Source organism: Solanum stenotomum, chromosome 8 (assembly GCF_019186545.1).
Source record: "Solanum stenotomum isolate F172 chromosome 8, ASM1918654v1, whole genome shotgun sequence".
Classification (NCBI taxonomy): Eukaryota; Viridiplantae; Streptophyta; class Magnoliopsida; order Solanales; family Solanaceae; genus Solanum; species Solanum stenotomum.
The window spans coordinates 2,176,502-2,192,539 of record NC_064289.1 but is presented as its reverse complement, the minus strand read 5'-3'; the positions used below and the strand labels follow the sequence as shown (position 1 = coordinate 2,192,539).

The following is a 16,038-nucleotide window of genomic DNA, read 5'->3' as shown; positions in this document are numbered from 1 at the left end:
GTTCTGTGTTTGTTCCAGAAGTAAAGCAAAGAACATTTAACCATTAACAAGTTTCATTTTTTTGTCTTTTATTTTCTTTACTCTTTTCTTTATTGGAATATTAAATTTGATTTATTGTAGGAAGAAACGTAAATTCCTTTACTTATAATGAAGTTTGAAATATATGTATCAAATAAGATATGACCTCCCTCGCATTCGCCCTTCCCCACCCTTTACTTTCTTTCATATATTTAATGTTAAGTTTCGTGAAAAAATAAGTTATTTTTTATTTATTTTTTGATATTTGATAAGTATATTAAAAAAAGGGAAAAGGATCTGATATACCCATTAACTTTGTCATTTAGAGCTGATATATCCCTCATTATAAAAGCGGCTCATATATACCCCTACTGTTATACAAATGTCTCACATATACCCTTTTCTTCTAACGAAAGTGAAAAAATTAATTTTAGTTTAAATTTTTTAATTATTTTAAAATAATATAATCCCATATGGGTATATTTAATCTTCCTCAAACATATATTATTATTTTTAACTTTTTCTTGTTTCAATGACTAATTTAGATTTATTATTTTGATGGTCAAATTTATTTAAGTTTTGTTAATATTCTTGTAAAATTTATTATAGATGACCCAATTTTTTTCTTCAAATACAAAAACTAAATTATATCCAAAAAAAATAGTTTTAAATTTTTTTCTTACACTAAGGAATGAAAGAAAAAATAAAATAAGAATAAGAAACTCAAATAATGATAATCAAAAAGTCAAAAAAATAATTATGTCCGAAAAAAATTAAAATATACCTTGAAGTTTGCTAGAAAAATCATATATATCCCTAAATAATTTTTTTAAAAATCAAAAGTCAAAAATATAACTTTAAAACTATTTTTTTCACTTCTGTTAAATGAAGGGTATATGTGAGCTCATTTTGTAACGGTAGGGATATATGTTAGCCATTTGTATAACGGTAAGGATACATATGAGCCACTTTCATAACGAGGGCATATCAACTCCAAATAGCAAAATTGAGGGATATATTAGGCCCTTTTCCCTTAAAAAAATTATTCAACAAGTATTTTTATATAATTTAAACAAATATTCAAGAACTAAAAATGGTAGGCACACGTGGAATTTAAGGCAAGAGGAGCGAGAGCGTAGAGGTGGTGGTGGTGTGGGATCTGAAGTCGGGATTAGGTGTTGAGGTTAATGAAGAGGAAGCAATCAAAATAGAATGTCACTTATTAAATCTGTTATTTCTATTTTTATTTGAAAAGTCATTTAAAAAAATATTTTTTATTAATCATAATTAATAATTAATAAAAAATTTAGACGAGAGAGAGTTGTTTGGATGGTAAGCACCCTCATTTCTAATTCAAAAATTGCGAGTTCAAATCGCCAAGAGAGCAAAAGAGTGAGAACAAGGAGGGATTTTTTTTTCTTCGGATGGTCCACACACCTTCTCATAGAGACAAAGTTAATGTGGTCCACATGTGCAAACAATTTTTGTTCTATGTCAATAAAGAATTACTACTCTTATGTCTCAATTCAAGTAAACGTGGTTTGAATAAGCATAAATTTAATCTAAAATAAAATATTTAGATGAATTAATTTATTAAAAATAAAAGCAAAAATTTAAAGATAATATATTTTTAATTATAAAAATGATATTCATTTTAAATAGAATTAAAAAAAAAAAACAGTAACTCATAAATTAAGGATTAACATTAGTACATTTTTGAGAAGTTAGATCTCTCGAGGCTACTAAATGACAAAGGTTTGTTCCAAATCCTAAACTTTTTTATTGATTAATTTCTGTCGTTAAATTAAGCATCAAAAGTTGTGGAGCCACTTTCCCGCCAAAACCTAGATAACCATCTTCAACTCAAATTTTGTATACAAATAAACATATTTATATTAAAAATTTGTATATACTATCATAATTCATAAATAATTGAATCTACATAAATAAGATTGAAAGAGTTTATTTTGTCTTGCTTTATGATTTAATCCTCATGTTATGATGAATGTAAACTCCCAAAATTTTGCGGAAAAAAAATGAATATTTATTGATCTTCATAAGAGATGAATTTCTTACAAGACCTTGTACATACCGCCCCTCTCCTCATCTCATTACCTAATTTGAATTTAACTTCTGATAATAATCAAGGAAAACCCCTAGTAAGTTACCCTTTTGAGGTGGCCCAGTGGTTTGGGCTTGGGACTTCCATGTTAAAGGTCTCAAGTTTAAAACCTCTTGCCAGCGAAAGTAAGGGGTTTGCCTAGTGCGGATTACCTCTCCTCTCCTATGTGATTTGCGAGTTATTGCATAGGAGCGAGGGTTTTACCCTTGTGCACCCAAAAAAAAGAGGCTGCAGATTTTCCCCTGTTAAAAAAAAAAAAAAAAAAAAAAACTTAGTAAGTCTCATAAGCACCTTTTTAACTTTTAACATATTAATTTAAAATTTCAAATTTTAATCATCACCGACTCAATATACCTGAGGCGAATATAGTGTGTACCTTATGGTGCCTTCAAATTCAAGTATATAAGTTATAGCATTTAGATCTTGAATCTGTCTCTCCGAGAACCAAGTCAGCCATCTTCACATGCACTCTGCAACAAAATATCTCCACTTCTCCATCAGCCATAGGCCCATGCCTCAGTTCTTTCAAAACAGTACATTCACAAAGCGACATTCTTTTTCTCTCTCTCTTTCTCACCCCTTTTTTTACTCTGTTTCTTTCTTCTCTCTATATATCTTTTTCGCTTTATAAGTACACTTTTTCTGCTCTTCCTTAACCTTTTTTTATTTCTCCCAAATGGTGCTTCTCTCTTCATTATCTTCTTCTTCAACTACATTATGTCTTCTTCTTTTGTTACAATTTTATGTAGCTTTATCTGTTATATTATTAAGGAACCACCATAATAATAACCATAATTACAATAACCCAAATCACAGAAACCCAATTCTTCAAGGGAATCAAACTTCATGTTCTCTTTTTATAGGTAGTTGGCTTTACGATGAAACTTACCCATTTTACCAATCAGCTTCTTGCCCTGCCGTCGATTCACAGTTCAACTGTCAACTCTACGGCCGACCCGATACTGAATATCTGAAATATCGATGGAAACCGGCGAACTGTGAGCTACCCAGGTACTTAAAACTTGATTTTAAATCTTCAATGGAGTTTCGATTTTAGATGATTTTTTGATTATTTTTTTTAATTAATAGGTTTAATGGGCTTGAGTTTCTGTTGAAAATGAAAGGGAAAACAGTGATGTTTGTGGGTGATTCATTAGGCCGGGATCAATGGGAGTCGTTGATTTGTATGATTTCAGCTGATGTACCAAAAGCTCAAACACAGATGTCGAGGCTTTACCCTATTTCAACTTTCAAGTTCCTGGTATACGCCTCGCTATTGCTTTTTTATTTCTATTTCACTATTATTTTCACCAATGTTAATCGGATTTATGTTATGCATTGTGAGGATTTAAGACCTACAATATGAGCAAGCTCACACGTTGGGCCGGAGCTAGATTGTAGGGAACGGGTTCAGTAGAATCCAGTAATTTTGATTCAAACTCTAAATGCTGAGCTAGAGTGTAGCTTCAATTCCTGGCTTCGCCTCTGCTCACACCACGAAATTTCGTAGTGTAGTATTATTTTTTTATGTGATTTAGTGCTAAAATTAAAGATGGTGTGATTGTTGCAGGATTATGGAGTGGCTATTTCATATTACAAAGCACCATATCTAGTGGACATAGACACTGTGCAAGGCAAAAGAGTGCTAAAATTGGATGATATAAGAGGAAATGCTAATGCTTGGCATGGTGTAGATGTATTGTCTTTTAATACTGGTCATTGGTGGACTCACAAAGGCCCTCTCCAAGGGTATATTTTCCTTTCCTAACTTTATTCATCATGTAGATTTTTTTTTCACTTTGGACTTTGATTTTTGTTAACTAACATTATAAAAACACTTCTACAAATTGATATAATCAAAGAGTGCACTCTTAGGTCATGTTAGAAGCAATAACGATTTTCATGGGTTTAAAATATGAATAAGTAAACACACAAATTAGCTGACGAGTTTTCAATATGTATTTATATGTACATAAAAATATATTTAACTAGGTTCGTCTCCACTCTTGAGTAGAAGCTAACCATATGTAATAATATTTAGGGGCAAAGCTATAGTATTAGGTCCTAATTCAGGCGAACTAAGTAATTTTTGCTTAGATCTAATATTTATATTAATAAAATTGTTAAATATATATATGAATATTTAATTATAAATCCAGTAACTAAAACGGACTATGATTCAATGATAGATTGAGTATATGTAAATTTAAATTGTGGCTCCGACTCTAAAATTTGAGATGAGGGTGAAATTGGTAAATATGCAGGTGGGACAACGTAGAAGCAGGAGGGACAATGTATGAAGACATGGATCCACTAATGGCAATGGAGAAAGGGCTAAGAACGTGGGCAAGATGGGTTGATGCCAATATTGACAGAAGTAGAACCAGACTCTTCTTTCAGGGCATTTCCCCTACGCACTACAAGTATGTTAACTCTCTCTATAATACTGCACTGAGACGGAGTCATGATTTAAATTTTATTGATTCAAAGTTCTAGGATAGTGATGTGAGTGGTTAGTACTAGGATCTCAAATACATAATTAATTTAAATTTCTTAATACAAATACAAAATTAGACTAAAATTATTGAGCTATCCAATCTCTATATAATCTTGGCCTGGCGTGAGACTGGAGGTGTTCAGTAGATTTGTCAGTGTTATTAGTAGGAGCAGTCGTTTTTTGAATTTCTCTATTGGAACTATGCTGACCTTGTCCCCACTATATCAGCTGTCATCGACTTATTATATGCTTTTGTATTCCAACTTGGACCTAACAACATTCAATTATTGTGTTTTTGCAGTCGTATTTGTGAAAATGATACTCCTTTTTGAGTATGTGTGATATTAAGAAAAAAATAATTAAATTACACTTGACATTTTACTTCCAGTAAGAAGTTTTTTTTCATAATCACACTAATATTATAGCAAGAATGTCATTGTTTTTTTAAAAAAAAATCCATTTCTTTCTTCAAATTTCGGTGTTTATTTGAGAAATAGGTAGTATGTTAAAAATTGTATTAATTATTCCGTCACTTCTGTCGGTGCCAAATAATTGAGAAATTCCACATATATTTACTACGTATGAATAATTTAAAATTTGTTTTTGTTGGCAGCCCGAGTGAATGGAACGTGGGTGCATCAACAGGGAGTTGTTACGGGGAGACCATCCCCGTAACAACCACCCCGATGACGAGCACATACCCAGGTCCGGATTTGGATCAATCAAATGTGATCCAAAAAGTAATAAGAGAAATGGACAACCCACCTTTCTTTCTAGACATAACACTGTTATCAACAATGAGGAAAGATGCACATCCATCCATTTACAGTGGGGATCTCAATTCTCAGCAAAGAATTAACCCTAACAAACCTGATTGTAGCCATTGGTGTCTACCTGGCCTGCCTGATACATGGAACCAACTATTTTACACTGTACTTTTCTACTAACTTATTATAGGACTAGCTAGCTTGTAGTAGTAATTTTTAGTTTTTTGCTAGCCCTATTGATGCAAATTCATTTTAGGAGACACAAAATGTTCACACTAATGCAGCTAATTAATTAAGATAATTGTTAAATGAGTTTATATAGTGATTGAATCGGCATTGTTGATTTGTGCTGCTTATGAAAGATATTATTTGGTATTATTCACTACATTTGAATTTTGATTTGTTCAGTTTGTTATTTTGTTGCCATTATTTCCATGTCAATCTTGTGTTGATTACACTTCTACTGACACGAGAGTATATTGAAAACAATCTCTCATAATTCACTTGTGAGGTCTGACATTTACTTATGAAATACCACTCCGACATAAGGAACATAGGAGTGTTTGCTCTGATCGTTATTACATTATATATGTTTAGATATGGCAAATAACATCTTCAATTATGTCATAATGTTTACCATAAGGTAAACAATACAAAAGCATAAAGGATAACAAAAAAAGAAATAGTCTGATGCACTAAAGCTCCAGCTATGCACGTGTTTGCAACAGGGCCGAACGAATTTGCTTAATTGTAACGAACAACAATGAAACAGTAACTAAACTCCCAATTTGTATTGATAGAAACTAACTCCAATTACAATAGCTAATAATCAAAGTGATACTTCAATGATAGAGCAATAATTGATCAAGTACTGAAAGTAAGACAGCTATGGATAGTAGCTGAAACAGTCATTTTTGACTTGTTGCTAATTGGACCTGGATCTCAATCCATCACTGTGAAGTCCTTTTGGTCCTATTGCTGCTTCTTGGCCCAATAGCTACTTTGTGATATATGTATTCATGTTGGGTTGGCTTAGGGTAGGTATGATGAAATGGAAAAACGTATCAACAATAATAACAAGTAGAGGGTTTGGAGAGAGTCGACTGTACGCAAAGCTTACTACTACTTTATGGAGGTAGAAAATTAATTGTTTCTGAAAGATATAGAGAAAATGTATGATATAGTTGCTGAGTTTATCAACTCTATGCTATATTCTAAGAGCCTGTTTGGATTGACTTAAAAGTTGATCAATCCTACTTTTAAGTTATTCTTAGCTTTTGAAAGTGTTTGACAAGCTTAAAAATAATTTTAAATAAGTTTAAAATGACTTTAAAAAAAGGTTAAAAATCAAGAGTAGGTCTCCCCTACTTTTTAATTTTTGACTTAAAAGTCATTTAAGTTTGATTTTTTATTTTTTGAGTTAAAAACTATTTTTAAAGTCAATCCAAACAGACTCTAACTTTGCTCTGGTCCAACGGGTGTCTACGTGTATATATATATATATTTAAATTTCTTATATATAAGTTTCTTATATTTTGAATTTCTTCAATAAATTTTTTGGCCCCACTGCTGAATAGGGTAATAATTTGCAATAAATATACCAATAAAATGACATAGTGCAAAGTGGCCTAGTCAAAGCCAACCTCTATAAGCAAGGTTGGAAGAAAAGTAGTTATTGTATTTGCGTGTTTGACCTTAATTTCTTAAATTTGATTGTCCACATCTTCCCACTTCTTCTCTAACAACAATCTTGTTTGATTCATAAAAACTAATAGTAATTACTACTATTATTAATCATAACGTTCTATTAATCTAATGTTTTAGTACTAAAAGATAACGCGTTACATTGAAACTTAACATAACTAATTTACATTTTTGCGTATACGTAAAAGACAATCTAACTTAAAAGAAATGACAACAAAAAAGGGTATGAGTTTATTATTCACTCACTAATAGTATGGGCTACTTAGAAATATTCTGCATGAGAGAGAAATTATGAGATATTTTAAGTAAAATGTTTTTTATATTATTTATTTTAATTAATACATGAATATTATTGTTAATCTTAGCACTCAAAAAATTTCATCAAGACGCTCTAATTTATTTTTTTATTAATAAGTATAAGTACTCTTTAACTTAGTGCATTCTTTGTGTCAATTTATGTATTTTTATTTTTTTTAATATGTCTTGAAAATAATGTAATTTTCAATATCAGACATTTCCTTCATAAGTCATTTCTATGAGACGTGACTTCTATCATTTGGCCCCTTCTTGATCTTTTCTACTTTTTGCAACTTTGTAATTAAAGACGTAGAATACTTACCACTTAAGTAATGATCTCTTATGACTGGTCTATAACGACTTCTATCATTTTTCCTTCTCGTAGGACCTTTCCCACTTTTGTATTTTTATAATTAGAGGTATGAGTGCTTACCACTTAAGTAATAATCTTTTGTCTACACGATTTCTATCAATTTCCCTTCTTCCATACGATCTTTTCCCATTTTCCTCTTCTGGTGATTCAATTATAATTGTAAAATTAGAGGCGAAGAGTGATTACTATTTAAGCAACCCTCTTTTTATCTACATGACTTCTCCATTTAATTATTTCAACTTCGTCTAGACCTTCCTTAGTTTTTCCTTTTAGGTGACTCAAACTTGTAATTTTAAAATGGAGATTGAAAATACTTATCACTTGAACAACCTCTTTTATTTACAGGTGACTTGTATCATAGAATTCAAATAAGATTAAATCTTTTCTAGGGAGAAAATCAACATTAGAAAGAGTAGTACTCCCTTTGTTTTAGTTTTGATACAAAATTTAAGAAAATAAAAATTATGAAAATATTTCTAAGTTCTAACACTATATTTTATTGTGCTTTGTAAATTTAACTTTACTTGTGAATTTTGTGGCCTTAACTAAATAGGTGGAATGTACTAAAATATAGTTCTCTTCGTTTAAAAAAGAATGACATTTGACTTGGAGCGGCGTTTACGAAAAATAAAGAAGACCTTTTAGAGGGTGTTTGATTTGACTTATAAGTTGGTCAAACTTATTTTTAAGTTAGTTTTTGACTTCTGAATTATTCGACAAATATAAAAATAAGTTAGAAAGTGTTTGATAAATTTTAAAATAACTTTAAATAAGTTTAAAATAACTTAAAATAAATTAAAACTCAAAAATAGGTTTCCCGTTACTTTTATTTTTTAACTTAAAAACTACTTTTTTAGTCAATCCAAACGGGCTCTTAATCTTACAAATAAAAGTTATGTCAAAATTATCAAAAAAATCCTTTAATCTTGTGATATTGAACATGTCATGTTAAAAATTAAAATGTTACAAAAAAAAATTAGTATTTTTTTTAAAACAACTAAAAAGGAAAACAAGTCCTTCTTTCGTAAAGGAATAAGTATAATCTTACATTCTTAATGTCTTTAATATGAAAGGTAAGAATTAAATTTTGAAACAAACTTAAAAAAATTTATAATAAACAAATTAAAACAGAAAAAAAATAGTCAACAACACAATAAATTAAGTTTTAAAAAAGGTATAGTATAATAAAATAAAATCACCGCTCTAAAAACACGGGATGGGCTTTCATGGGCCACACAATTTTTTCCACTTTAGGCCCCAATACTTTGACTGCCAGTCTGCCACTATTTCCTTCCCACATATAAATACCTCTAACTTTCCTCTTTCACAATCTCCATCACAAATCCAAAAAAATTATAACGGGAAAAAATTCGAACGTTAAAGAAAACGACAGATCGGAAAAAAACCGCCGGAGAAAATATGTCTTGCACCGTCGCTCTTTCAAATTCGCCGGTGTTCTCACCGTCTAGGGTTCCGGTGCCGGCTTCTCTTCGTTGTAAAGTTTCTAGTTCTTCATCTTCTTCTTCGCCTGAAACCCTTACCCTAACTCACTCTCCTTCAAAGACCTCAGCTTCTCCTTCTTCTCCGTCGTCGCCGTTACGGATTCTTAGGCTTCAGAAACCTCCACCGAGTAACCTTATTAGAGCTTCTAATACTGATTGTTCTACTTCTACGGTTTTGAAGAGGAAGAGACCGACTAGGTTGGATCTTCCGGTGGCTTCGATGAGTTTCGGGAATTTTCCGGTGACTCCTGCTGGAGTAGCGGATTTGGTTGAGGCTGAGGGTGATGGATATTCTGTTTGCTGTAAAAGGGGGAGAAAAGGTGCAATGGAGGATCGTCACTCTGCCATGGTTAATCTTAAAGGAGATTCCAAACAGGTATCTTTTGCTGTTAATTACTAGTAGGAGTACATTTTATGGTTCTCTTTCAGTTTCTGAAACTTATCTGTAACTGTTTCACTTTTTCTACACTGCGTATATGTTAAATATACGATAAACAGGAACGAGAAATGTAAATTTAGCATCAAATTGAGTATCTTTGCTAGTGTTGTAGAATCTGTAGTTGGAAGGCAACTGTCAAATTATTCTTCTATGTCTAGTTAATATGAAGAACAACATACCCCGTGTAATCCCACAAGTATGGTTTGAGGAAAAAATTAACTAATATAAACAACAACATACCCAGTGTAATCCCTCAAGTAGGGTCTGAGGAGAGAATGAACTAATGTTTCTCAAAATTTAGTTCTTCATAGAAGTAGAACTTCACTGGAAATGTGTGTAAGTACCAAGTTTGTCTTAGAGGATGGATTATTTACCTTCGAGTTTGGATTAAGGCATGTTTGATTGTTTATAAAGTGTTTTGAAGCAGTAAAAACTGACAAAGGGATTACTTGTAACAGGGTGTTTTTGGTATATTTGATGGTCATGGAGGAGTGAAAGCTGCAGAGTTTTCAGCAGAGAACTTGAATAAGAACATTATGAATGAACTAGGGAAGACAACTGATGACAAAATTGAGGCGGCAGTGAAAAACGGTTATCTTAAAACAGATACTGAATTTCTCAGCCAAGAAGTTCGGGGTGGATCATGCTGCGTGACAGCTTTAATCCAAAAGGGCAATATAGTTGTATCTAATGCTGGGGATTGTCGTGCTGTTGTGAGCAGAGGAGGGCTTGCTGAGGTATTGACCTCTGATCATAGGCCTTCAAGGAAAGATGAGAAGGATAGAATTGAGGCATCGGTAAGCAGCTTGACGATGAAATTATGCTTAGCTATGTCCCTACTTGTTAAATATGAATAGTGGCTGATCTTCTTGTGTTTTGTGTTCTATAGGGTGGCTACGTGGATTGTTGTCATGGTGTTTGGAGAATTCAGGGATCTCTCGCTGTATCAAGAGGTATTGGGGATCAGTACCTTAAACAATGGGTAACAGCAGAACCTGAGACGAAGATTCTTGAACTTAATCCTGAATTGGAATTCTTAGTCCTAGCATCTGATGGCTTATGGGATACCGTTAGCAACCAGGAAGCAGTAGATATTGCTCGGCCTTTGTGCACTGGCATCAGTACACAGCAGCCCTTGTCAGCGTGTAGAAAGCTCATTGACCTCTCTGTTTCGCGAGGTTCACTTGATGATATAAGTGTGATGATCATTCAACTGGGACAATTCTGTTGACAGATCCCCAATTTAGGTTAGGAATTCTTTCTTACTAACTCGCAGACGAATTGCTAGCCAGAGATTTTTACTAGAATAACAGTTGGATCAGTTTACTAGTATGAGGTTTTTAACTCTGTAAATCAAATTGTTATGCGACTTCAGATCAGGTGAAATGATGAGCAAAAATCCTTTTTTATCCATTTGTTCATTAGACAATGTTTACGATATTATTATCAGCAATCGTTATTTAATTGTTAAACATCCTATGATTGTATTCAGACGGACATGTACAAGTGTGAATTCTATTGCTAAAAACTTTATACTTGAAGTCGTGGTAGTTAAATAAAGTGGGATGTTATATTACCACGATTGAGATTCGTAAATATGTTAGTAACGATTTCTTGATCTTTAACTTCGACTCAAACTTTTAGCATCGTCGAGATTTATTTTTTTTGTTTCAATGATGTCAATATCGTAGTATGAATGATAGACCAAATCATTTAGTTAAAAGAAAATAAAGTAATAATTGGAGAATGTTATTTTGATTAAACAATTGTTTATTAGCATAAGAAAGAGATTTGATAGGTTAAGTTAGGTCTGATAATGGAGTTAAATATCCAAATGCAGTCAAATGTCAACAATTCAACTCTATATAGTCCTATTATGTGAACTTAAAGACTTCCTAATATGTGAACTCATATTCTCAATTGGATCAAGTCAAACATGTAATTCCAAGAGAAGAAATTACACTTTTGCTCTTCAAACAGGAGTTGATATTTAATTTTTGTCCTTAAAACAAATACATGCATTAAAATAATAGTGCTTTGTAAATTTGCTATTCATTTTATAGCATATTAATTACCTTTGAATCTAATTAATATAAATAAATAAAATTATCTTCAATGGATAAATTTTGTCGAAATGTTATTTTTAGATCCTGCATAATAGTTGTTAATTCAGTGGGAATATTAATAGTATTAGAGATTCCTCTCATAAAGCTAACAATTTAGCATGATTACGCCACATATTCCTAGCTCGTACACTAAGCATGATTACGTATCGTCCATGCAAATTATTTTGAGGCGTGAAGAATTACTTTTTTAAAAGAAAATATTGTCCATATACATACGTAGAAATTGTAAGTGTACTTTCTCCTATAATTTGTTGGGCAACTCCTGTTAATAAGAGTCAGTTCATCAATATGATATGATTAGGCCTTCGTCTCCTCCATGTGAATTTGATAAGTGGCCTTACGGACAGTGAATTGGTGAGAAGGTGTGATGTTTGATCGTGAAGAAGGTGATGAGGAGTGAAATGCTTTCTTTCATATGTCCTTAAGAAAGTATTAATTGCTTCACATCACCTTTAATATGCATTGGAATCAACTTTATTCTATAGCATAACATTAAATGTTTTTAAAACGTGTTTTGTGATGAAATGAAATTGAAAAAGCAATTTAGTTAACCAAAAGTCCAAGATTAAATGTAATAATAGATATAAAATTTTCAATGAGATTGGAGTACATTGTGTGCAACAATAGAAGGCTTAAAATTGCTGCAGTTACATAAAACATGGAAAACACTAGAGCATCGCCTTTTTTATTTGTCAAAATCATAGCGTTGTATCATAAAGTATATATGACACTAGTTAAGTATGATTAGATGTTTCACTTTGTCACAAAATATCTTAATAGTTATTTTGTCATTACATATTTTTTTTTTATATATATGTATCAAGTATATAACTTTAATTCAATACTAAAAGTGACTAGAAGTGAGTTCTAGTAAATTTTGTGAAAGTTAAAAGACCTCTATTAGACTGGGAAGTAACGCGGGAAATATGAAATGCATATTTGCTAGTGTTGTAGATCCTTAATTTGTAAACTGCATTCATTTCTTGGCAGTACGAAAAGTTTGTATCTATAAGGAAGTTTTATTGATTTTTTTATTGTACACTATATTTTGTATAGAACTCGTAAGCTTTAACATTTTCTCAATCTTATATGCAATAAGTTTTATCGCTGCTTTTTTTATGAAATCTGTTTGTATTTTTTAAGAGACCATTCCCTACTCACCTTCTTTTCTTATGTCAATGTTATCATTTGGTCACTAACGATCTAATCAAAAATTTAAAATATTCAAAATTGAACTTAAAAATTCAATCAAATATGAGAGAATTTGAATTAGAATTTCTTCCATTCGAAAATTAAAATATTCATATACAATTTTAAACCTCCCCCACCCTCACCGGTAGACACACAAATTAACCTAATTTGAATAAAAGTCATTTATGGTAATGAAGAACACAAAATTCAAAAAATTAGACATGAGTCTATAATTTTGTGAAAGTTTTAAATACTCCAAACATTATTTTTTAATTATATTTTTAATCATTAATGAACACTCACACTGAGTCATCTAATGTTTCTTTAATTTTTTATTTGATTTGACTTTTAATTTAAAACAGTACACATTTTCATAAACAAGTCACTATATATCATATATGTATTTGCCAAAAAAATTATTTATGCACCACAATGAATTTAAATTTTTATTTTTTCTTCTTTTCATTCAATGAAGTTTTTAGGCCAATTTTTACGAGAGAAACAAGACCATTAAGATCAAAATAAAATATCAAAAGAATTGAAGATTCAAGTTTCTCCAAGAAAGGACAAAAATTAGTATGTGGAGAATACAAGAAAATCTTAAGCTTGTATTTTTTATATCATGATTGTATTTAACTCATATACTAGTATTTGTTTCTTCTTGATCATAAACTTTATTCATCAACTCGCTTGATATTCACATTTGATCTTGATGAGTTTGTTCTTGTTGCGGACATTGACCTAAAAACTTTATTGAACTAAGAAGTAAAAAGAACAATGCAAATTTGAAATTATTGAGGCAGATGAATAAGGTTTTGAAAAATTTAATTTTTATTTTTTTCGTCTTTTCATTTAATGGAGTTTTTAGGCTAATTCCTACTAGAGAAACAAGATCATCAAGATCAAAGTGAAATATCAAAAGAATTGAAAATTCAAGTTTTTGACCAAGAAAAAGCAAAAACTAGTATGTGGAGTATACAAGAAAATTTTAAGATTGTATTTTTTTAATACCATAATTGTATTTATCCCATATACTAGTGGTTATTTCTTCTTGATCATGAACTTTATTCATCAACTCGCTTGAAATTCACATTTGATCTTGATGAGTTTGTTCTTGTTGCAGACATTGGCCTAAAAACTTCATTGAACTAAAAGAAGAAAAAAAGAACAATACAAATTTGAATTTATTGTGGCGGATGAACAAGGTTTTGAATAAAAAAAAATTAAAAAAAGAAATTCTTCTTTTCATGCAATGGATTTTTTAGGCTAATTTCTACGAGAGAAACAAGATTATCAAAATCAAAGTGAAATATCAAAAGAATTGAAGTTTCAAGTTTCTAACCAAGAAAAAGCAAAAACTAGTATGTGGAGTATACAAGAAAATCTTAAGCTTGTATTTTTTTAATACCATAATTGTATTTATCCCATATACTAGTGTTTGTTTCTTCTTGATCATGAACTTTATTCATCAACTCGCTTGAAATTCACATTTGATCTTGATGATTTGTTCTTGTTGCGGACATTGACCTAAAAACTTTATTGAACGAAAAGAAGAAAAAAAGAACAATTCAAATTTGAAATTATTGTGGCGGGTGAATAAGGTTTTGAATAATTTAACTTTTTCTTCTTCTTTTCATTCAATAAAGTTTTTAGGCTAATTTCTACAAGAGAAACAAGATCATCAAGATCAAAGTGAAATATCAAAAGAATTGAAGATTCAAGTTTCTTACCAAGAAAAAGCAAAACCTAGTATGTGGAGTATACAAGAAAATCTTAAGCTTGTACTTTTTTAATACCATGGTTGTATTTATCCTATATACTAGTGTTTGTTTCTTCTTGATCGTGAACTTTATTCATCAACTCGCTTGAAATTCACATTTGATCTTGATGATTTGTTCTTGTTGCAGACATTGACCTAAAAACTTTATTGAACGAAAAGAAGAAAAAAAGAACAATTCAAATTTGAAATTATTGTGGCGGGTTAATAAGGTTTTGAATAATTTAACTTTTTCTTCTTCTTCTTTTCATTCAATGGAGTTTTTAGGCTAATTTCTACGAGAGAAACAATATCATCAAGATCAAAGTGAAATATCAAAAGAATTGAAGATTCAAGTTTCTAACCAAGAAAAAGCAAAAATTAGTATGTGGAGTATACACGAAAATCTTAAGCTTGTACCTTTTTAATACCATGGTTGTATTTATCTCATATACTAGTGTTTGTTTCTTCTTGATCGTGAACTTTATTCATCAACTCGCTTGAAATTCACATTTGATCTTGATGATTTGTTCTTGTTGCGGATATTGACCTAAAAACTTTATTGAACTAAAAGAAGAAAAAAAGAACAATTCAAATTTGAAATTATTGTGGCGGGTTAATAAGGTTTTGAATAATTTAACTTTTTCTTCTTCTTTTCATTCAATGGAGTTTTTAAGCTAATTTCTACGAGAGAAACAATATCATCAAGATCAAAGTGAAATATCAAAAGAATTGAAAATTCAAGTTTTTGACAAAGAAAAAGCAAAAACTAGTATGTGGAGTCTACAAGAAAATCTTAAGCTTGTACTTTTTAATACCATAATTGTATTTATCCCATATACTAGTGTTTGTTTCTTCTTGATCATGAACTTTACTCCTCAATTCGCTTAAAATTCACATTTGATCTTGATGAGTTTGTTCTTGTTGCGGATATTGGCCTAAAAACTTCATTGAACTAAAAGAAGAAAAAAGGAACAATACAAATTTGAATTTATTATGGCGGAAAAATATGACTAAAAAATAAAATTATTTTAAAAAAATTCACAAAATTAAAAAGCTTTCTTCAATATATATCTTCAAAAGAGGAAGAAAAATAATGCATGAAGAGAACTTAAGATTTTCTCATGTTTTCCTCCTTCGTTTGTGCTCGGAATGCAACAAGAGATAGCTAGAGAAGCAAATAAAAAAAAAAGATACATATTCCAAATTTAGCCGCAATATTAATTCTCAAAGCAAAACTCCTTAC

At 30.8% G+C, this 16,038-nt stretch overlaps 2 protein-coding genes across 2 annotated transcripts; both read left to right on the top strand.

Moving 5' to 3' along the window:
- Nucleotides 1-2,733: 2,733 nt before the first annotated feature.
- Nucleotides 2,734-5,789, top strand: LOC125874656 (protein PMR5). Its single transcript, XM_049555650.1, has 5 exons — nucleotides 2,734-3,151; nucleotides 3,230-3,401; nucleotides 3,711-3,889; nucleotides 4,405-4,563; nucleotides 5,251-5,789. Exons 1-5 carry the CDS (start codon nucleotides 2,817-2,819, stop codon nucleotides 5,582-5,584), a joined length of 1,179 nt encoding a protein of 392 aa, XP_049411607.1. The 5' UTR covers nucleotides 2,734-2,816; the 3' UTR covers nucleotides 5,585-5,789.
- A 3,315-nt stretch (nucleotides 5,790-9,104) lies between these two features.
- LOC125874503 (probable protein phosphatase 2C 25) lies at nucleotides 9,105-11,132 on the top strand. Its single transcript, XM_049555403.1, has 3 exons — nucleotides 9,105-9,656; nucleotides 10,178-10,516; nucleotides 10,609-11,132. The coding sequence occupies exons 1-3, from the start codon at nucleotides 9,198-9,200 to the stop codon at nucleotides 10,948-10,950; spliced, it is 1,140 nt and encodes a 379-aa protein (XP_049411360.1). The 5' UTR covers nucleotides 9,105-9,197; the 3' UTR covers nucleotides 10,951-11,132.
- Nucleotides 11,133-16,038: the final 4,906 nt, after the last annotated feature.

What these genes read in the sequence shown, in the direction of transcription:
- LOC125874656 (XM_049555650.1), top strand. Translation starts at nt 2,817, where the DNA reads ATGGTGCTTCTCTCTTCATTATCTTCTTCTTCAACTACATTATGTCTT. An exon ending in TTTCAACTTTCAAGTTCCTG is followed by an intron (nt 3,402 to 3,710) that starts GTATACGCCTCG and finishes TGATTGTTGCAG; the next exon opens with GATTATGGAGTGGCTATTTC. An exon ending in CACAAAGGCCCTCTCCAAGG is followed by an intron (nt 3,890 to 4,404) that starts GTATATTTTCCT and finishes GTAAATATGCAG; the next exon opens with GTGGGACAACGTAGAAGCAG.
- LOC125874503 (XM_049555403.1), top strand. Translation starts at nt 9,198, where the DNA reads ATGTCTTGCACCGTCGCTCTTTCAAATTCGCCGGTGTTCTCACCGTCT. An exon ending in TTAAAGGAGATTCCAAACAG is followed by an intron (nt 9,657 to 10,177) that starts GTATCTTTTGCT and finishes TACTTGTAACAG; the next exon opens with GGTGTTTTTGGTATATTTGA. An exon ending in AGGATAGAATTGAGGCATCG is followed by an intron (nt 10,517 to 10,608) that starts GTAAGCAGCTTG and finishes TGTGTTCTATAG; the next exon opens with GGTGGCTACGTGGATTGTTG.